This window comes from Carcharodon carcharias, chromosome 17 (genome assembly GCF_017639515.1).
Source record: "Carcharodon carcharias isolate sCarCar2 chromosome 17, sCarCar2.pri, whole genome shotgun sequence".
Lineage (NCBI taxonomy): Eukaryota > Metazoa > Chordata > Chondrichthyes > Lamniformes > Lamnidae > Carcharodon > Carcharodon carcharias.
Window position 1 is genome coordinate 77,700,035 of NC_054483.1, and position 22,567 is coordinate 77,722,601.

General features: G+C 42.3%; 1 protein-coding gene across 1 annotated transcript in view; it reads left to right on the forward strand.

Annotated features, from left to right (window-relative positions):
• The window catches only part of LOC121289661, a 176,381-nt gene that overhangs the window by 147,245 nt on the left and 6,569 nt on the right, over window positions 1-22,567 (forward strand). Inside the window, exons 102-116 of the mRNA XM_041209286.1 lie at window positions 89-109; window positions 251-373; window positions 1,908-1,934; window positions 2,935-2,955; window positions 3,097-3,219; window positions 4,754-4,780; window positions 5,782-5,802; window positions 5,944-6,066; window positions 7,600-7,626; window positions 8,476-8,496; window positions 8,638-8,760; window positions 10,963-10,989; window positions 11,653-11,664; window positions 14,502-14,649; window positions 18,508-18,716. Coding sequence (XP_041065220.1) covers window positions 89-109; window positions 251-373; window positions 1,908-1,934; window positions 2,935-2,955; window positions 3,097-3,219; window positions 4,754-4,780; window positions 5,782-5,802; window positions 5,944-6,066; window positions 7,600-7,626; window positions 8,476-8,496; window positions 8,638-8,760; window positions 10,963-10,989; window positions 11,653-11,664; window positions 14,502-14,649; window positions 18,508-18,716 — 1,053 coding nt within the window. The remainder of the gene's footprint in view (window positions 1-88; window positions 110-250; window positions 374-1,907; window positions 1,935-2,934; window positions 2,956-3,096; window positions 3,220-4,753; window positions 4,781-5,781; window positions 5,803-5,943; window positions 6,067-7,599; window positions 7,627-8,475; window positions 8,497-8,637; window positions 8,761-10,962; window positions 10,990-11,652; window positions 11,665-14,501; window positions 14,650-18,507; window positions 18,717-22,567) is intronic.

Here is a 22,567-nt window from a genome sequence, read left to right on the forward strand (position 1 = left end):
TAGATTCTCCTGATGTACTGAATGTGTCAGGTATGGAATGGAGATGAAAAAATAATCTTCTTACCCATCTTATTTTTTTATTTTACAGAGACTTCTGAACCTACAACAGGTATGGAAAATACCTACTAGAAAATATTTGATCCACTTTTGAATGATAAAACTTCATTACATTTCTTCGAAAATTGTAATCTGCATCCTTGTTAACAATCAACATAATATCAGATCTGACTTGCCATTTACTGTATAACAGGACACGGCTCATGCAGATACAACTGTGGGGGATATTCATCAGGTTGTTCCTGTGATTACAGCTGTCAATTTTATGGCAACTGTTGTTCTGATTTCTGTGATCACTGCTCTTACATTAATTACGGTAAGAGAACTTTCAGCAAATGAGCTAATATTTAAATTTATGTTGTTAGTATATTATGATTACAATAATGACTGTTAAACTTAAGAATGCCACGTCAATGATAGTTGTAGTTCATATTGTGAATCAGTACAGCTGAGTCCTGAAGATGTGAGATATTTTTCTGCAGTGTGTCTTGTGATCTGTGATATTATGGTCAGGACAGATCAGTTCATTACTATTTCAAATGGTCAAACTGGGTCAACCTGAAATATGGAAACTGTAAAGTGTCTCTCCATAGCGACCATATTTTCAGTGAGACTTGCCTGGCCTGATTTTGATAATGGCATTAGGTGGGCATTAGGAGCGTTTGCTGCAAGTATGCAGACAGATCGTGACATCAGTCAGCGTGTAAAGCTGATGTGACCCTCACTCTGGCGCATCTGACATCATTATTCCAGCGCATGTCATCTCTTAACCTCACACGGCTAAACAGACATTCAGGAGCTGAGAGGGCTACCCATCAACCCGATATAAAATGATTATCAACAACTTCCATGTTACTGTCAGGAGAGCAGGGTTATTGGCATCAGAGCTGGGGGCTGGGTCTTAGTGGGCTCCCACTTCCAGATCTGCTGTCCTCAATCAGACTCTGAGGGTTCATGATTGATGGAACTCCTTTTGCCCATCACGACCCAAAGAGTCGACAAGCGGTCGCACTGTTTCAGCTGTAACGCATGGTGACAGGGACGCCTGCAGCTGGGTCAAGACCAACGGTGGGGGGATGAGACTCTTAAGTAATCATTAATTGGCCCCTTAAGTTCTATAAGTGGCAACGGGCAAGGGAGCTTGACGATGGGCATTTCTGCCCAATTCTTAATTCTGGCAGAGGTAGGTGTGTGGTGAGATTGCCATGTGTCCTTGCCACCTTAAATCTCTGCACCAGCGAGAGCAGTAGTTTCCAGCAAACTTGTGTGACATCTCTGTTTTACAAAGCAGGTGCGCCTTGAAATCTATTGCGCCTGGTGGGCAAAGCTGCAGCCCCAGAGCAGCGCAAGGATGGCACTGTCAGTGACTGTGGCCACAAACTCTCATTTTGTCATGTACTGCAATGAAGGAGGTGACTAGCAGTCAGTAGTCTAGGGCAAGGGAGGTCAGTTGATTCCATCTTGTGCAGCTTGGATTTATCACGATAGCAGCTATCCCCATTGTGCAGGGTGCCATTGACCGCACACATGTGGCTTTATAGGTTCTGCATCAAAATGCAGAGATGTATCACCACCGCAAGGGGTTCCACTCCCTGAATGTGCAGTGGAGAGTGGCCATCCTGAACACATTTTATTTTGTTTTATTTCTTGACGGTGGTGGGGCTGTATATCTTGTATAACTTGTGTGACAGGCTCGTTGCACCAGTGCAACTTTATCTGTCCACTTGTTTCTAATTGTCAATAATACTTGATGTTAATAATTTAATACTAATACTTCTATGAGTATGAATAATAGAAGATTCTTCAAAAACACTTACCAAAGCAAATAAGCTGTATGTGTTCCTCTATAGGATATTGCAGTGTTTCTTCAACAACAGGTTAGTAATATTTCACCACAATTTATGTTACCTTATCAGTTTGTATATTTTGTTCACCCAATATCAGCCAGAACAATTAACCTTAATGTCTGTACTCAGAGAATAACCTCATTGATTTGGTAAAGACTTTGTAAACTGCCATATAAAGACTGCATTTTATCTCCGTAAACATGCGGAGATGCAAATCCCTGCTGCCCACTCACCGTTTGGGAGTTACAATTGGACACCAGACATATGAAGTGCATGGGTAGGGTGATAAGGAGCAGCTGTTCCCCTTAGTTGAAGGGTCTGTCACAAGGGGGCATAAGTTCAAGGTGAGGGGCAGGAGGTTTGGGGGATGTGAGGAAAAACCTTTTTACCTAGAGGGTGGTAACTGTCTGGAATGCATTGCCTGGGAGGGTGGTGGACGCAGGTTGCCTCATAACCTTTAAAATGTACCTGGATGAGCACTTGGCACGTGATAACATTCAAGGCTATGGTCCAATTGCTGGTAAATGGGTTTAGGTATGTAGGTCAGGTGTTTCTCACGAGTCAGTGCAGACTCGATGGGCCAGAGGGCCTCTTCTGCACTGTAATTCTGTGATTCTCTGATAAGGATCCAGTGAGAGCTGCAGCCTTTTTTTAAGTTTAAAGAATGGGACATACAAAAAACTACTGGCCATGTCAGTTATATGGGACTTAGCCACACTTCAAGAGCATTTACGTATTCTCCATCAATTTGTGACCCCCACAATGTGGGTTGAAGACCTCACAAAATCCAAATGGGATGTGTTTGAATTCAGCCCTGCTGTGTTTGGGTTTCCCTCCTGTGTGAATCACACCCTGTAGCCTTTCCACGCCTGACAACAATTGAATCGTCGCAAGTGAGGGCAGGAAACCTTTCTGCAACAACTTGTACCTAGCATGTGTTGATAGATTCTCCTGATGTACTGAATGTGTCAGGTATGGAATGCAGATGAAAAAATAATCTTCTTACCCATCTTATTGTTTTATTTTACAGAGACTTCTGAACCTACAACAGGTATGGAAAATACCTACTAGAAAATATTTGATCCACTTTTGAATGATAAAACTTCATTACATTTCTTCGAAAATTGTAATCTGCATCCTTGTTAACAATCAACATAATATCAGATCTGACTTGCCATTTACTGTATAACAGGACACGGCTCATGCAGATACAACTGTGGGGGATATTCATCAGGTTGTTCCTGTGATTACAGCTGTCAATTTTATGGCAACTGTTGTTCTGATTTCTGTGATCACTGCTCTTACATTAATTACGGTAAGAGAACTTTCAGCAAATGAGCTAATATTTAAATTTATGTTGTTAGTATATTATGATTACAATAATGACTGTTAAACTTAAGAATGCCACGTCAATGATAGTTGTAGTTCATATTGTGAATCAGTACAGCTGAGTCCTGAAGATGTGAGATATTTTTCTGCAGTGTGTCTTGTGATCTGTGATATTATGGTCAGGACAGATCGGTTCATTACTATTTCAAATGGTCAAACTGGGTCAACCTGAAATATGGAAACTGTAAAGTGTCTCTCCATAGCGACCATATTTTCAGTGAGACTTGCCTGGCCTGATTTTGATAATGGCATTAGGTGGGCATTAGGAGCGTGTGCTGCAAGTATGCAGACAGATCGTGACATCAGTCAGCGTGTAAAGCTGATGTGACCCTCACTCTGGCGCATCTGACATCATTATTCCAGCGCATGTCATCTCTTAACCTCACACGGCTAAACAGACATTCAGGAGCTGAGAGGGCTACCCATCAACCCGATATAAAATGATTATCAACAACTTCCATGTTACTGTCAGGAGAGCAGGGTTATTGGCATCAGAGCGGGGGGCTGGGTCTTAGTGGGCTCCCACTTCCAGATCTCCTGTCCTCAATCAGACTCTGAGGGTTCATGATTGATGGAACTCCTTTTGCCCATCACGACCCAAAGAGTCGACAAGCGGTCGCACTGTTTCAGCTGTAACGCATGGTGACAGGGACGCCTGCAGCTGGGTCAAGACCAACGGTGGGGGGATGAGGCTGTTAAGTAATCATTAATTGGCCCCTTAAGTTCTATAAGTGGCAACGGGCAAGGGAGCTTGACGATGGGCATTTCTGCCCAATTCTTAATTCTGGCAGAGGTAGGTGTGTGGTGAGATTGCCATGTGTCCTTGCCACCTTAAATCTCTGCACCAGCGAGAGCAGTAGTTTCCGGCAAACTTGTGTGACATCTCTGTTTTACAAAGCAGGTGCGCCTTGAAATCTATTGCGCCTGGTGGGCAAAGCTGCAGCCCCAGAACAGCGCAAGGATGGCACTGTCAGTGACTGTGGCCACAAACTCTCATTTTGTCATGTACTGCAATGAAGGAGGTGACTGGCAGTCAGTAGTCTAGGGCAAGGGAGGTCAGTTGATTCCATCTTGTGCAGCTTGGATTTATCACGATAGCAGCTATCCCCATTGTGCAGGGTGCCATTGACCGCACACATCTGGCTTTATAGGTTCTGCATCAAAATGCAGAGATGTATCACCACCGCAAGGGGTTCCACTCCCTGAATGTGCAGTGGAGAGTGGCCATCCTGAACACATTTTATTTTGTTTTATTTCTTGACGGTGGTGTGGCTGTATATCTTGTATACCTTGTGTGACAGGCTTGTTGCACCAGTGCGACTTTATCTGTCCACTTGTTTGTAATTGTCAATAATACTTGATGTTAATAATTTAATACTAATACTTCTATGAGTATGAATAATAGAAGATTCTTCAAAAACACTTACCAAAGCAAATAAGCTCTATGTGTTCCTCTATAGGATATTGCAGTGTTTCTTCAACAACAGGTTAGTAATATTTCACCACAATTTATGTTATCTTATCAGTTTGTATATTTTGTTCACCCAATATCAGCCAGTAGAATTAACCTTAATGTCTGTACTCAGAGAATAACCTCGTTGATTTGGTAAAGACTTTGTAAACTGCCGTATAAAGACTGCATTTTATCTCCGTAAACATGCGGAGATGCAAATCCCTGCTGCCCACTCACCGTTTGGGAGTTACAATTGGACACCAGACATATGAAGTGCATGGGTAGGGTGGATAAGGAGCAGCAGTTCCCCTTAGTTGAAGGGTCAGTCACAAGGGGGCATAAGTTCAAGGTGAGGGACAGGAGGTTTGGGGGATGTGAGGAAAAACCTTTTTACCTAGAGGGTGGTAACTGTCTGGAATGCATTGCCTGGGAGGGTGGTGGACGCAGGTTGCCTCATAACCTTTAAAATGTACCTGGATGAGCACTTGGCACGTGATAACATTCAAGGCTATGGTCCAATTGCTGGTAAATGGGTTTAGGTATGTAGGTCAGGTGTTTCTCACGTGTCAGTGCAGACTCGATGGGCCAGAGGGCCTCTTCTGCACTGTAATTCTGTGATTCTCTGATAAGGATCCAGTGAGAGCTGCAGCCTTTTTTTAAGTTTAAAGAATGGGACATACAAAAAACTACTGGCCATGTCAGTTATATGGGACTTAGCCACACTTCAAGAGCATTTACGTATTCTCCATCAATTTGTGACCCCCACAATGTGGGTTGAGGCCCTCACAAAATCCAAATGGGATGTGTTTGAATTCAGCCCTGCTGTGTTTGGGTTTCCCTCCTGTGTGAATCACACCCTGCAGCCTTTCCACGCCCGACAACAATTGAATCGTCGCAAGTGAGGGCAGGAAACCTTTCTGCAGCAACTTGTACCTAGCATGTGTTGATAGATTCTCCTGTTGTACTGAATGTGTCAGGTATGGAATGCAGATGAAAAAATAATCTTCTTACCCATCTTATTTTTTTATTTTACAGAGACTTCTGAACCTACAACAGGTATGGAAAATACCTACTAGAAAATATTTGATCCACTTTTGAATGATAAAACTTCATTACATTTCTTCGAAAATTGTAATCTGCATCCTTGTTAACAATCAACATAATATCAGATCTAATTTGCCATTTACTGTATTACAGGACACGGCTCATGCAGATACAACTGTGGGGGATATTCATCAGGTTGTTCCTGTGATTACAGCTGTCAATTTTATGGCAACTGTTGTTCTGATTTCTGTGATCACTGCTCTTATATTAATTACGGTAAGAGAACTTTCAGCAAATGAGCTAATATTTAAATTTATGTTGTTAGTATATTATGATTACAATAATGACTGTTAAACTTAAGAATGCCACGTCAATGATAGTTGTAGTTCATATTGTGAATCAGTACAGCTGAGTCCTGAAGATGTGAGATATTTTTCTGCAGTGTGTCTTGTGATCTGTGATATTATGGTCAGGACAGATCGGTTCATTACTATTTCAAATGGTCAAACTGGGTCAACCTGAAATATGGAAACTGTAAAGTGTCTCTCCATAGCGACCATATTTTCAGTGAGACTTGCCTGGCCTGATTTTGATAATGGCATTAGGTGGGCATTAGGAGCGTGTGCTGCAAGTATGCAGACAGATCGTGACATCAGTCAGCGTGTAAAGCTGATGTGACCCTCACTCTGGCGCATCTGACATCATTATTCCAGCGCATGTCATCTCTTAACCTCACACGGCTAAACAGACATTCAGGAGCTGAGAGGGCTACTCATCAACCCGATACAAAAGGATCATCAACAACTTCCATGTTACTGTCAGGAGAGCAGGGTTATTGGCATCAGAGCGGGGGGCTGGGTCTTAGTGGGCTCCCACTTGCAGATCTCCTGTCCTCAATCAGACTCTGAGGGTTCATGATCGATGGAACTCCTTTTGCCCATCACGACCGAAAGAGTTGACAAGGGGTCGCACTGTTTCAGCTGTAACGCATGGTGACAGGGACGCCTGCAGCTGGGTCAAGACCAACGGTGGGGGGATGAGGCTCTTAAGTAATCATTAATTGGCCCCTTAAGTACTATAAGTGGCAACGGGCAAGGGAGCTTGACGATGGGCATTTCTGCCCAATTCTTAATTCTGGCAGAGGTAGGTGTGTGGTGAGATTGCCATGTGTCCTTGCCACCTTAAATCTCTGCACCAGCGAGAGCAGTAGTTTCCGGCAAACTTGTGTGACATCTCTGTTTTACAAAGCAGGTGCGCCTTGAAATCTATTGCGCTTGGTGGGCAGAGCTGCAGCCCCAGAGCAGCGCAAGGATGGCACTGTCAGTGACTGTGGCCACAAACTCTCATTTTGTCATGTACTGCAATGAAGGAGGTGACTGGCAGTCAGTAGTCTAGGGCAAGGGAGGTCAGTTGGTTCCATCTTGTGCAGCTTGGATTTATCACGATAGCAGCTATCCCCATTGTGCAGGGTGCCATTGACCGCACACATGTGGCTTTATAGGTTCTGCACCAAAATGCAGAGATGTATCACCACCGCAAGGGGTTTCACTCCCTGAATGTGCAGTGGAGAGTGGCCATCCTGAACACATTTTATTTTGTTTATTTCTTGACAGTGCTGGGGCTGTATATCTTGTATACCTTGTGTGACAGGCTCGTTGCACCAGTGCAACTTTACCTGTTCACTTGTTCGTAATTGTCAATAATACCTGATGTTAATAATTTAATACTAATACTTCTATGAGTATGAATAATAGAAGATTCTTCAAAAACACTTACCAAAGCAAATAAACTGTATGTGTTCCTCTATAGGATATTGCAGTGTTTCTTCAACAACAGGTCAGTAATATTTAACCTCAATTTCTGTTACATTATCCAAATCCCTGCTGCCCACTCACCGTTTGGGATTTACAATTGGACACCAGACATATGAGGTGCATGGGTAGGGTGGATCGGGAGCAACTGCTCCCCTTAGTTGAAGGAGCAGTCAAATGGGGGCATTAGCTCAAGGTGTGGGGCAGGAGTTTTAGGCGTGATGTGAGGAAAAACTTTTTTACCTAGAGAGTGGTGACAGTCTGGAATGCATTGCCTGGGAGGGTGGTGGAGGCAGGTTGCCTCATAACCTTTAAAAAGTACCTGGATGTGCACTTGGCACGTCATAACATTCAAGGCTTTGGGACAAGTGCTAGTAAATGGGATTAGGTAGGTAGATCAGGTGTTTCTCACGTGTCGGTGCAGACTCGATGGGCCAAAGAGCCTCTTCTGCACTGTGATTCTGTGATAAGGATCCAGTGAAAGCTGCAGCCTTTTTTTAAGTTTAAATAACGCAACATACAAAACACCTCTGACCATGTCAGTTATATGTGCCTTAGCCACAGTTCAAGAGCATTTACATCTTCTCCATCAAGTTGTGACCCCACAATGTGGGTTGAGTCCCTCACAACATCCAAATGGGGTGCGTTTCAACTCAGCCCTGCTGTGTTTGGGTTTCCCTCCTGTGTGAATCACACCCTGCAGCCTTTCCACGCCCGACAACAATTGAATCATGGCAAGTGGGGGCAGGAAAACTTCCTGCAGCAAGTTGTACCTAGCATGTGTTGATAGATTCTCCTATTCTACTGAATGTGTCAGGTAGGGAATGTAGGTGAAAAAATAATCTTCTTCCTATCTTATTTTTTTATTTTATAGAGACTTCTGAACCTTCAACAGGTACGGAAAATACCTTCTAGAAAATGTTTGATCCACTTTTGAATGATAAGTGTTCCTTACATTTCTTTGCAAATTGTAATCTGCATCCTTGTTAATAATCAACATAACATCAGATCTAACTTGCCATTTACTATGTAACAGGACACGGCTCATGCAGATACAGCTGTGGGGGATATTCATCAGGTTGTTCCTGTGATTACAGCTGTCAATTTTATGGCAACTGTTGTTCTGATTTCTGTGATCACTGTTCTTACATTAATTACGGTAAGAGAACTTGCAGCAAATGAGCTAATATTTAAATTTATTTTGGTGATATATTATGAATGCAATAATGACTTTTAAACTTAAGAATGACACGTCAATGAAGATTATAGTTCATATTGTGAATCAGTACAGCTGAGTCCTGATGATGTGAGATATTTTTGTGCAGTGTGTCTTGTGATCTGTGATATTATGGTAAGGACAGATCGGTGCTTTGCTATTTCAAATGGTCAAACTGGGTCAACCTGAAATACGGTGACTGTCAAATCTCTCTCCATAGCGGCCATATTTTCAGTGAGACTTGCCTGGCCTGATTTTGACAAGGGTATTGTGTGGGCATTAGGAGCGTGTGCTGGAAGTATACAGACAGATCGTGACATCAGTCAGCGGGTAAAGCTGATGTGACGCTCACTCTGGCGCATCTGACATCATTATTCCAGTTCATGTCATCTCTTAACCTCACACGGCTAAACAGGCATTTGGGAGCCGACAGGACCACACATCAATCCAATATAAAAGGATCATCAACAACTTCCATGTTACTGTCAGGAGTGCAGGGGGTTGGCAGCAGGGCATGGGTCTGGTTCTTAGTAGGCTCCCACTTCCAGATCTCCTGTCCTCAATCAGACTCTGAGCGTCCATGATCGATGGAACCTGCTTTGCACATCACGACCCGAAGAGTCGACAAGCGGTCGCACTGTTTTAGCTGTAATGCAGGGTGACAGGGCTGTGTCAAGACCAACGGTGGGGGGATGAGGCTCTCAAGTGATCATTAATTGGCCCCTTATGGTCTAAAAGTGGTGGCGGGCAAGGGAGCTTGACGACAGGCCTTCCCGCCCAATTCTTAATTCTGGCAGAGGTAGGTGTGCGGTGAGATTCCCGTGTGTCCTTGCCACCTTAAAGCTCTCCACCAGCGAGAGAGCAGAAATTTCCGGCAAACTTTTGTGACATCTCTGTTTTACAAAGCAGGTGCGCCTTGAAATCTATTGCGCCTGGTGGGCAAAGCTGCAGCCCCAGAGCAGCGCAAGGATGGCACTGTCAGTGACTGTGGCCACAAACTCTCAGTTTGTCATGTACTGCAATGAAGGAGGTGACTGGCAGTCAGTAGTCTAGGGCAAGGGAGGTCAGTTGGTTCCATTTTGTGCAGCTTGGCTTCATCACAATAGCAGCTATCCCCATTGTGCAGGGTGCCATTGACCGCACACATGTGGCTTTATAGGTTCTACATCTAAATGCAGAGATGTATCACATCTGCAAGGGGTTTCACTCCCTAAATGTGCAGTGGAGAGTGGCCATCCTGAACACATTTTATTTTGTTTTCTTTCTTGACGGCAGTGGGGCTGAATATCTTGTATACCTTGTGTGACAGGCTCGTTGCACCAGTGCGACTTTAGCTGTCCACTTGTTCGTAATTTTCAATAATACCTGATGTTAATAATTTAATAATAATATTTCTATGTGTATGAATAAGTGGTGGCGGGCAAGGCAGCTTGACGATGGGCCTTTCTGCCCAGATCTTAATTCAGGCAGATTTGGGTGTGCGGCGAGATTCCCGTGTCCCCTAGCCACCTTCAATCTCTTCACCAGGGAAAGCAGAGCTTTCCGGCAAACTTGTGTGACATTTTACAAAGCTGATGTCCCTTGAAATCTATCGCGCCTGGCGGGCAGAGTTACAGCCCCACAGCAGCACAAGGATGGCACTGTCAATGACTGTGGCTCAAACTGCCCTCTCAGTTTGCCATGTACTGCAATGAAGGAGGTGACTGGCAGTCAGTAGTCTAGGGCAGGGAAGGTCAGTTTGATCCCTCTTGTGCACCATAGCTTCATCATGATAGCAGGTATCCATTGTGCAGGGTGCCACTGAGTGCACACATATGGCTTTGTAGGTTCTGCATCAAAATGCAGAGATGTATCACAAGTGCAAAGGGCTTCAATCCCTGAATGTGCAGTGGAGAGCGGTCATCCTGAACCTGTTTTATTTTATTTTCTCTTATTTCTTGACGACAGAGGGGCTGTATATATTGTATATTTTGTGTGACAGGCTCGTTGCACCAGTGCGACTTTACCTGTCCACTTGTTCGTAAATGGCAATAATACCTGATGTTAATAATTTATTTTTGTCAATTGTTATATTAATATTTCTGAGTATAAATGTTCTTCAAAATCACTTACCAAAGCAAATAAGCTGTATGTCTTCCTTTATAGGTTACTGCAATGTTTACTCAACAACAGGTCAGTAATATTTAAGTTCATTTTCTGTTACATTTTCAGTTTGTATATTTGCTGACCCTATATCAGTCAGAACAATTAATCTTAATGTCTGTACTCAGAGAATCACATCATTGATTTGGTAAAGTCTTTGTGAACTGCTGTCTAAAGTCTGCATATTATCTTCATAGATTTGAGATAAACTAAAACTCTGCTGCCCACTCACCACTTGAGAGTTACATTGGCCATGGGATATGAGGATCCAGTGGGAATGCTCTCAATACCATGTCTAAGGTTGAAGGGAAATTGGCACTTACCTCAAGTGCTAATCCACTGCCTGCATTTGCATCATCTGTGGGAGGCACAGCTCTGATGTACTCAGTTCACTTCTAGAGTCTATGCTTGAGGTTGAAGCCATGTCAAAATTCAACTTTAGTTTGAACATGTAGAAAAGGAGATGAAGGGAAATGACAACAAATTATAAATATGAATATAATTTTTTATCTACATGGTGGGGGGTGAATATTGTCAAGGGTTGGTTGTGACGGATAGCCTGTTTTCTTGTTGTAATTTCTATGTATTGCATCTGTTATCTTTTCACTGTCAAAATATTTTATCATTATTTCTTTATAGTTAACTAAATCATTTTCCTAATTTTAATCTGTAATTTTTTACAAATCTTTTCAGCACAAACATCAGGTAACTATTTTTAAGTGTTCCTCATCTTCTTCTTTAAACATAAACTTCAGACGGAGGAGTTTCCAAACATAGTTATATCAGGGCTGAGTTGACATGACCTCCCATTTCATGAACACTGTGATTGTGGTTGGGTACAGTTATGTGCACAGAAGCAACCATCTGCTACTTCACCATGTTGCTGCTCTTCATGTCTGAGCTGAAGCGCTGCTGAGCTCAACAATGGAGCCAATATTGCTAAAAATTTGACTCAACTGAGCAATGAAATTTGACAATAATGGGGAAAGATTAAATATCAATGGTTGAAATGCTAGCAATGTTACAAATGTTAGTCGGAGAAATGTCTTTAAAATACAGAAATCTAATGGTCTTCAGTAAAGGAACAAAAGGATACATGTCATTAAAGAATGGGCACAGTAGATTTGATTGGAAATGTCACATTGCTGCAGAATTTCAGTTCATCAGCTATCCAATATGAACATTCACATCTAAAAATCACAAAACTCACCTTTTTATGAATGAGGGCATTAAAAAATCCACATGGAATACTGTCTGTAACCAGCTGCTCAGAATCAAATTCTTACGTAAATTCTTTTGTTAATTTCTGTATATTAGATTATATCTCTGGTTCCACCAAACACTGCAAATTTATTCAATGAATAGCTGAACCATACAAACAGGAAATTTCCAGATTTGATTGCCAATTGTCTTACCTTTTTGCAGCTAAGGCAATGCTAGCTTCACTATTGGCCTCAGTGCCCAGATAGGCTAGTGAAGTTAATAATGAGGGTCAATCAGGCTTCCCATTAGCTGTCATTGGTATTCCACGTGTCGTAGTTATGGTTTTATTTAGTGTGTAATGTACCTTTAAGAATAATACTTGTTATAGAAGATCACATGATCTGTAGTAACCATTAGGAAGGTAGCGCAGGTTACCTCAGCGTCAGCATAGAGATACAGTTGGAGTTGCAAGCTCACCTTAGTTGCTGAGTATATTGTAAATAAACTTAATGGGCAGAATTAGCCCATGTCAGATGGGCTCAGCAGGGGCTAGCGGGGGTGGTCAGGAAGCTGACCACCATCCGTGATCGAGGCCGGAAGGCGATTTCACACTGGCGGGCCAATTCATGCCTGCCCAGCATGAAATGTGAGTGGCAGGGCTCAGGGCTGCCTATGCAGGCCGGTGGGACAGGGGGCGTGTGGTGGTGGGTGGTGGTGCAAGTGGGGCGAACGCAAGCTTCACGCATGCGTGTGAGTGCCAGCTTTAGAATCTTGCTGAGTCAGCCCTGTGCCTCAGGCAGATAAAGAGTGTTAAAAAAAGTTAATAAAGACATGATAAATGTAACATAACATGTCCCCTCAGGGACATTTTACTAATTAAATTTTAAAACTTGTATTTTAATTTTTTTTGCTTTTGGAAACCTCATCCTGCCCATGGATGAGGCTTCCAAAAAAATGCTAAGGCCACTTGGCCATTTCACCTGCCCGCCAACCATAATGTTGGACAGCAGCAAAAAATTTAACTTAACTGATTCTTTAATGGCCTTAACAGGCCTTCTAATTGTTGGCGGGTGCACTGCCAGCTCCAGCCCTGCCCACCAACCAAGCTATTGTGTGACTGCACATTGACGTCGGGACGCTCGTCTGACATCAGTGCGCATCATTTCATACTTGAGGGGGTCGGGCATGTGCCTGCCTGCCAAGGTAAAATTTTTGCCCAACGTTTCCACCCAAGAAGTGTCTGCAGATCAACTCTATCAACAATAATAGCAACTCAGCCACCCTTCCAACACCGTGTATATGGACATCTGGTGAAAGCACAATCAGGCTCAGCTGAGATGGCCCGATAATTAACCTGTGAACATTCACTGTCAAGATGATCAACAGTGACATAAATGTGGGGTAACATTTTTAGCTCGGCAGACGGGCGTACGCCCAACCAGACCAAGTGTAAAATGACGCACGATGACGTTGGGCAAGCGTCCCAAGGTAGTCAAACACTCACGTGATATTTTGATTGGAAAGCGCGCGCCAGAGTCAACAGCACACCCGCCGACAATTAAAAGTCCTATTAAGGCCATTAGAAAGCTAATTAGAGGAAATTTTTTGCTGCCTGTCAAACCTTACAGTTGGTGAGCAGGCGAGAAGGCCTCATCCATGGCAGATTGAGATTTCCAAAAGCAAGTAAAAACAAAATAAAAGCTTTATTTTTTTCATTAATAACATGTCCTTGCCCAATGCAGAGTCACATGAGGGAACATGTTTTATAATATTTATAAAATCTTTAACATTTTTTTGAAATCTGTTTATCTCCCCCTGGCAGCTCTGTACCTCAGGGAGATTTGCAAATGGCACTCGTGCGCATGCGCGAAGTTCATGCTTGACCCGCTTGCACTCCCCACACCCCAGCCCCCACCCTCCATGCCAGCACAGGCAGTGCTGCTGCTCGCGTTTCACGCTGGGCGGGCCTTAATTGGTCTGCCAGTGTGAAATCGCCCTCTGGCCCCGATCACGGGCAGCAGTTGGCTTCCCGATCGCCCCCGCCGAGCCCGCCCAACATGGGTGAAATTCTGCCCTCGGTGACTGACGACCGGTAGTTGTGGAACCTTATAACAACAAAGAATGAATGGGTTTAAAAAAGATTATGAGAAAAGGAAGACTATCCATGATTATAATGAAGGGTGAAGCAGACTCGAGGGTCTGCATGTCCTATTCCTGCTTAAATTTCTTATGTTCAGGAAAATTGGCAAATAATTTTGGTAGGGAATAAAAAAAGAAATACATTGTTGTGTAACCATGTTTTACACAGGTGAACTTATCCATTTCCTTACTGTTGATAGGTGGATCTTGTGGAGGGTATCTTGATGCTGCCTATGGGTCTGTTCTCAGCCCCAATTATCCACACCCCTATCCAAATAATGCACAATGCACTTGGTATATAAGAGGAGACAGAAACCAAAGAATAAAGCTGGAATTCACGTATATTGAGTAAGTAAAAATCTTCCCACTTTCATATTTTAATTTAAAGAATGACAGAAGTATTTGCTGCCAATTAACCATTGCTAATGGATTCACTTAACTCAAATGAATACTCGAGGGAGACCAGTAATTTTAAATTGAGTTTCAGGAATTTTGGGTCCTAAGGTGATACTTTAACCCGAAGTATACCTTTCAGGAAAACAGCAAGAAGGTATTCTCCATTTTGTTGACAATGAACAATATTATAGAAAGCTGTAAGGTTTCATAGTAAAATAAAACTCAAATGACTAACTGAAACATCTGATCTGAGATTGTTCCCTGTCTGGCTGATGCTCAACTGAATAGAAATCAACATTCCACTGTTACAAAATTTACTGATATGATTAGGTAACCAGTGTAAGACAGTACGATTAATTCACTCGTGTGTTTTGCCTGAAGGCAGACCCTTGGACTTTCAAAAGGCAGTCGATGCAGTGCCACACAACAGACATGTGAGAAAAGCTATAGCTCATGGAATAAAAGGGACAGTAGCTATGTGGATACAAAATTGGCTGAGTAATAAGAAACAGAGGGTAATGGTCAGTGGATATTTTTCAGACTGGAGGAAGGTTTGGAGCAGAGTTCCCCAGGGGTTGGTATTGGGACCCTTGTTCCTCCTGATATATATTAATGTTCTAGATCTTGGTCTGCAGGGGATAATTTCAAAGTTTGCGGATGACTGGAAGAATTGTAACCAGTGAGGAGGACATAGGAGAACTTCAAAAGGACATAGAGACAAGTTGGAGGAGTAGACAGATAGGTGGCAGATGAAGTTCAATGCAGAGAAGTGTGAGGTGATTCATTTTAGTAGGAAGAACATGATGAAACAATATAAAATAAGGGGTACAATGCTTAAGGGGGTGCAGGAGCAGAGGGTCCTGGGCGTACATGTGCATATATCATTGAAGGTGGCAGGACAGGTGAAGAGAGCAGTTAATAAAGCATGCAGTATCCTGGGCTTTATTAATAGAGGCACAGTGTACAAGAGCAGGGAGGTTATGCTGAATTTATATTAGACACTCATTAGACCTCAGCTGGGCTATTGTGTACAGCTCTGAGCACCACATTATAGGAAGGATTTGATCGCATCGGTGAGAGTGCAGAAGAGGTTTACAAGAATGGTTCTAGAGATGAGAAACTTCAGCAATGAAGATAGATTGGAGAGTTTGGAACTGTTCTCTTTGGAGAGGAGAAGGCTAAGAGAAGATTTGGTAGAGGTGTTCAAAATCATAAGGGGGCTGGATAGAGTAGATAGGGAGGAGCTGTTCCCACTTGTAAAAGGATCGAGAATGAGAGGGTGCAGATTTAAAATGATTTGAAAATACCAAGTGAGAAAAAGCTTTTTCACACAGCAAGTGGTTCGACTGGAATGCGCTGCCTGGAAGTGTGGTGGAGGCAGTTTCAATCAAGGCGTTCAAGAGGGCATTAGATGATTATTTGAATAGAAACAATGTGCAAGGTTATGGGGAGAAGGCAGGAGAATGGCATTAAGTCATAATGTTCATTTGGAGAGCCAGTGCAGACATGATGGGCCAAATGGCCTCCTTCTGTGCCGTAACAATTCTGTGATTCTGTGATTGTCTGCTGATGCTTCATCCTGAGCTTGTTTTCTTGCCTGTTTTTGTCAGAGGTGGTTTGCCATTGCCTTCCACGTCATGGGCAGGCCAAGAGGCAGGTTCTAAGTCTACCTCAGCCACAACAGGAAATGAACACACCCTCTTGGCATTATTCTTGAGCCACGCGCTAGCCATCTAGCCATTGAGATAACCGGCCACTATTCAAAGTAATATCGACCAATTACTCAGAGAGAAGATGGGCAAATTTTATTGAGATAAATGCAAGTTCATGAAATAAAAAGAGAGCAGGGGATTGGTAGACAAATTTTACTTAGATGAATGTAGATGGATATCTGCCTTGCCCTCCAGGTACCATGCCATAACAGGGCAACAGGGCACTGGCAACCATGGACTCCCATTGGAATGGTTCATGTTTATGGTTGGCAAAGTATTGCTGTGGTTTGCCATTGCTTTTGGCTATATAGCTAGCCAGGAAACTCTCCCGTTCTTACCATGAGTCATATTGGAAACATTTACAGGCTGAAATTCACCTGTTTGGCCACATAATGCATTCGCCTTCCGTGACCAACAAGTCCTGGGACTTCAAGCCAGAGCTTCTAGGCTCAAAGATAGGGATGTTACCACTGCACCATAAGACCCCTCAGCAAAACTGGAGTCAATGGGATTCAGGGGGAAAACTCTCTGCTGGTTGGAGTCATACCTAGCACAAAGGAAGATGGTTGTGGTTGTTGGAGGTCAGTCATCTCAGCTCCAGGACATCACTACAGGAGTTCCTCAGGGTAGTGTCCTCGACCCAACCATCTTCTGCTGCTTCATCGATGGCCTTCCTTCCATCATAAGGTCAGAAGTGGGAATGTTTGCTGATAATTGCACAATATTCAGCACCATTCACGACTCCTCAGATACTGAAGCAGTCCACGTCCAAATGCAGCAAGACCTGAACAATATCCTGACTTGGGCTGGCTAGTGGCAAGTAACATTCACGCCACACAAATGTCAGGTAATGACCATCCCCAGCAAGAGAGAATCCAACCAACACCCCTTGATGTTCAATGGCATTACCATCACTGAATGCCCCACTATCAACATCCTGGGGGTTACCATTGCCTAGAAATTGAACTGGACTACATATATGGCTACAAGAGCAGGTCAAAGGCTATGAATCCTGTGACGAGTAACTTACCTCCTGAATCCCCAAAATCTGTCCACCATCCACAAGTCACAAGCCAGGAGTGTGATGGAATTCTCCCCACTTGCCTGGATGAGTGCAGCTCCAACAACATTCAAGCTCAACACCATCCAGGACAAAGCAGCCCACTTGAATGACATCACATCCACAAACATTCACTCCTTCCACCAACGACGCACAGAAGCAGCAATGTGTATCATCTACAAGATGCACTGCAGGAAATCACCAAGGATCCTTCAACAGCACCTTCCAAACCCAAGATCACTACCATCTAGAAAGACAAGGGCATCAGATAGATAGGAATACCACCACCTGAAAGTTCCCCTCCAAGTCACTCACCATCCTGACTTGGAAATATATCGCTGTTCCTTTACTGTCGCTGGGTCAAAATCCTGGAACTCCTTTCCTAACAGCACTGTGGGTGTACCTACACCACATGGACTGCAGTGGTTCAAAAAAGCAGCTCACCACCACCTTCTCAAGGGCAACTAGGAATGGGCAATAAATACCAGCCTAGCCAGCAATGCCCACATCCCGTAAACGAATGAAAAAAAAATTAGGACACCTGGTGCTTGTGAAAGGTGCTATATAAATTCAATTTTTTCTGCATTTTCTAATGAGGAGATGGTGGAGTAGTGGTAATGTTGCTAGACTAGTAATACAGAAGCCTAGGGTAATTCTCTGGTGTCATAGGTTCAAATCCCACCATGTCAGCTAGTGGTATTTAAATTAAATCCATAAATCTGTAATGATTGTGAACAATTACTGCTTGTTATTTGAAAAAAAAAACACATCCATGTAGTTCACTAATGTCCTTAGAAAAGGAAATCTTCCATCCTTACCTGGTCTAGCCTACATGTGACATTCAGACACACACAAATGTGGTTGGCTTTTAACTGCCCCTGAAATAGCTCAACTCACTCAGTTCAAGGTAAATTAGGAATATCTTCTAATGGTGTTCAACCATGCAGAAATATCAACTGCTTTATTAAGTAAATTGATTATAAAAAACAATGGCTTACTGCAAAACTCAGTCTCAAACTATGATCATTCTCTCAACAGGCTGGAATATACATCAGGGTGCTCATATGATTATATTGCAATATACGATGGGCCCTCAACAAATTCTGTTTTGCTTTCGAAATTCTGTCATGGATCAAATCAGAAATTTATATCATCATCGAGCAGTATGACAATATATTTTAGATCTGATTCCAGTGTTACTAGACGTGGGTTTACAGCAAACTTCTACGCTCTGCCAAACAATGATGGTGAGATTTGTTACATTTGTCTTAAAATTGCAAGGTACTTTAAACTAGAAGAAATGTAGAGAAATTAGGACTTGATGAATCTCAACCCATTTAAATTTCAAGTAAAAATTCCTTAGCAGTACACTTAACTAGAAATAAGCCAAAATGTTCAAATACAAAGGTTTTCAACTTACCACCCAGGTATAACACTGGTCTAGCAGTTGGACAACCATTACAGAAACTGCCTGATATGCATTTCCATTTCAATAGCAACAAGTTGAAATTGTGCCCCACGTTTTGTCTTCTCATGTGAACACTCTTTCTGGCTTTCTTATGATTTACTTAGAAAGCTAATGTTAAAAAGTATATACTACTAGAAAAGGTTGAAGGCTGAATATGCATTTTTATGTTTCATTCTATTTGGAGATGTAGTTAACAGTCATAGTCAGTGTTATGACAAGGTGCCTTAAGTAAACTGAAAAAGCTGATTTTGAATGTCCTAATCTGTTCCACCTCTGAGCTTCACATCCAGCACCTTATTGATTTCACCACTTTTCAAAGAAAATCATAGAATTAGTTTATGCAGATTTTGGCTGCTATGGTGTTGGGAGCTTACAAAATGGTAGTTAGCTGAGACAATAAAAAGCCAGTGGTCTGGGTCTGTTTGGCCAAAACACTGCTCTGTGCAAAATATGTTTCCACCTCCACTGTGCAAAATTTCACTCTGGGTTCACCTAAACTAAAAGCAAAAAATGGAGATAAAATGACCAGACAGCAAATTATCTCCATTTGTATCAATTTATTTGACAAATTACTTACAACTCAGAAACAGCCAACCAGTCCATGCCAGTGATAAAAACAAAAAAACTGCGGATGCTGGAAATCCAAAACAAAAACAGAATTACCTGGAAAAACTCAGCAGGTCTGGCAGCATCGGCGGAGAAGAAAAGAGTTGACGTTTCGAGTCCTCATGATCCTTCGGTTCGGTCGAAGGGTCATGAGGACTCGAAACGTCAACTCTTTTCTTCTCCGCCGATGCTGCCAGACCTGCTGAGTTTTTCCAGGTAATTCTGTTTTTGTTTCAGTCCATGCCAGTGTTTATGCTCCACACAAACCTCTTCCCACTTCTTTTCATCTAAACTCATCAACTTTCCTTCTACACCTTTCTCCCTTATGTACTCATCTAGCTTACTCTTAAACACATCTATGCTCTTCCACCAGGTACCTTAGACCATAAGACCATAAGACGTAGGAGCAGAAGTAGGCCATTTGGCCCATCGAGTCTGCTCCGCTATTCAATGAGATCATGGTTGATCTGATAACACTCAACCTCACTTTCCTGCCTTTTCCCCATAACCCTTGATTCCCTTACTGATTAAAAATCTGTCTGTCTCAGCCTTGAATATACTTAATGACCCAGCCTCTATAGCCGTCTGTGGTATTGAAGATTGACTACCATCTGAGAGAAGAAATTCCTCCTCATCACTATTTCAAATGGGCGTCCCCTTACTCTGAGATATGCCCTCTGGTCCTAGACTGTCACACAAGGGGAAACAACTTAACTTGTCTATATCCATCTGTTGACTCTTTGCTTCATCCTCACCACTTGCTTTCCCACCTATTTTTGTGTCATCCGCAAACTTGGCGATGGTACATTCACTTCCCTCATTTAAGTCATAATATATATTGTAAATAATTGAGACCCCAGCACTGATCCCTGTGGCACTCCACTAGTTACAGGTTGCCATCCCAAAAACGCCCCCCCTTATCCAAACTATCTGTCTTCTATTAGTTAGCCAATCCTCTCTCCATGCTAATATATTACCCCCAACACCATGGACTCTTATCTGATTAAGTAGCCTTATGTGCGGTACCTTATCAAATGCCTTTTGGAAATCCAAATATATTACATCTACTGGCTCCGCTTTATCTATCCTGCTTGTTAGCCCCTCAAAGAATTCTAATAAATTTGTTAGGCATGATTTCCCCTTCGTGAAGCCATGCTGAATCTGCTTGATTAGATTATGTATTTCTAAATGCTCTGCTATTACATCCTTTAAAATAGACGCCAACATTTTCCCAATAACAGATGTTAAGCTAACTGGCCTATAGTTATCTGCCTTTTGTCTCCCTCCCTTTTTGAATATTGGCCGTTCTCCAATCCTCTGGGACTTTTCCAGAATCTAAGGATTCTTGGATGATTACTACCAGTGCATCCACTATCTCTGAAGCTACTTCCTTGAATATCCTAGCATGGAACGCCAGGGGACTTATAGGCCTTTAGCCCCATTATTTTCCCTAGTACATTTTCTCTAGTGATAGTTATTGTATTTATTTCCTCTCCCCCCGCTCCCCCCCCCCTTTAAGATCATTTATTAAAATTGCCTCATTATACATTACCGGGTCCAAAATAGCCTGATCCCTAGTTGAATTCACAACATATTGTTCCAGGAAACTGTCCCAAATACACTCTATGAATTCTTGCTCGTGTCTACCTCTGCCAATTTGATTTTCCCAATCTTGCCTTAGGAGGGCATTGGCAATCATGGACTATCATTGGATTGTTCTATAATTATGCTTGACAAAGTACTGCAGTGGTTTTCCTTTAACTTCTGCAGAATGGCTGACCAGCAAACTCTCCCATTCTCTACCACCCCTGCCATCAGGTGTGTTGGAAGGATTTACAGATTGATAATCAACCTGTTCGGCCACATTATGAATGCACCTTCTGTGGTCATCAAATCCTGAAGTGGGATTTAAACCTGAAGTTTCTAGCCTAGTGGTAGTGACACTACCACTGCGCCATAAGACCTCCTCACAGCTATGTGAATCCCCTTAATTATTCTGTTGGCATAAGAATGAGCAGAAAACTGGGGAGGTGGGTTCTACCCTAATTTCTAGTCTCTCTGCCTCAAAAACACCTAAATTCCACCACAAAAATGAATACAAGTTCTTGACCATAAATTTCTGAGGTTTCCTCATGCACATTAAAAGTGCAACAACAATATTTATATGATGCGATCATGTGTAAGTTTTTGGTTTTACTTGAAATATATTTACATAATCATATCAATTTCACAATTAACCCAACCTACACTCCTCTTGCTGTGAGAGGGACTGAAATTTTGAACTTTGGTAACTTCAGTGAAAAATTAACACTTTTTACTAAAATCAATTTTTTGCTAAAATTCACAATTAAAGGAATTTTGGCTCATATGTTTCAGTTTTTTCTAATACAAACGCTGTTCAAAATTTAACATGAATAGATATGTTGCTTTTATTCTGCATATTCTGAATCTTAGAAGTTAAGTTATATTATTGATAATAAGAACTTTAATAATGCTGCCTCCCCTGTGTTTAATGGCACTGAGAGGTACTTGAGCTGGGCAATACTAAGCCTCGATAGAGTTTTGAAATTATATATCATTCTTCCAGCAGTAAATTTTTTTGAAAGAAATAAAAAATCTTCCTCCATGTGGTTTCATTCCAAAGAAAACTATCTCAGAGCTGGAAACAATGGATGAACACAGGTCTCAAATAACTTGAGGTCCAATCATGTGCTAATAAACTGTACTGCTGATTGATTGAGAATGTTACGATCCCCGCAGAGACCCATAACTTTTAAAGAGGGATTTGAATTCCCAGTGACTGATTCAAAGGATCATACAAGTATTTACATTCTAAGACTTTTACTGAAACAGACTAACTAAAATCAACTCTGACTAAAAGTTAGTTAGATGGCAAGTAATACATCAAACTACAGAAAATATATCTCCTGTTTTTTTCCTAATACCGCTGAAAACACCACACTCCCTTTATCCCTTACACTGCACTCTCCACAAAATTGTAGTCTTTTGCAGGAGTCAGTCCAA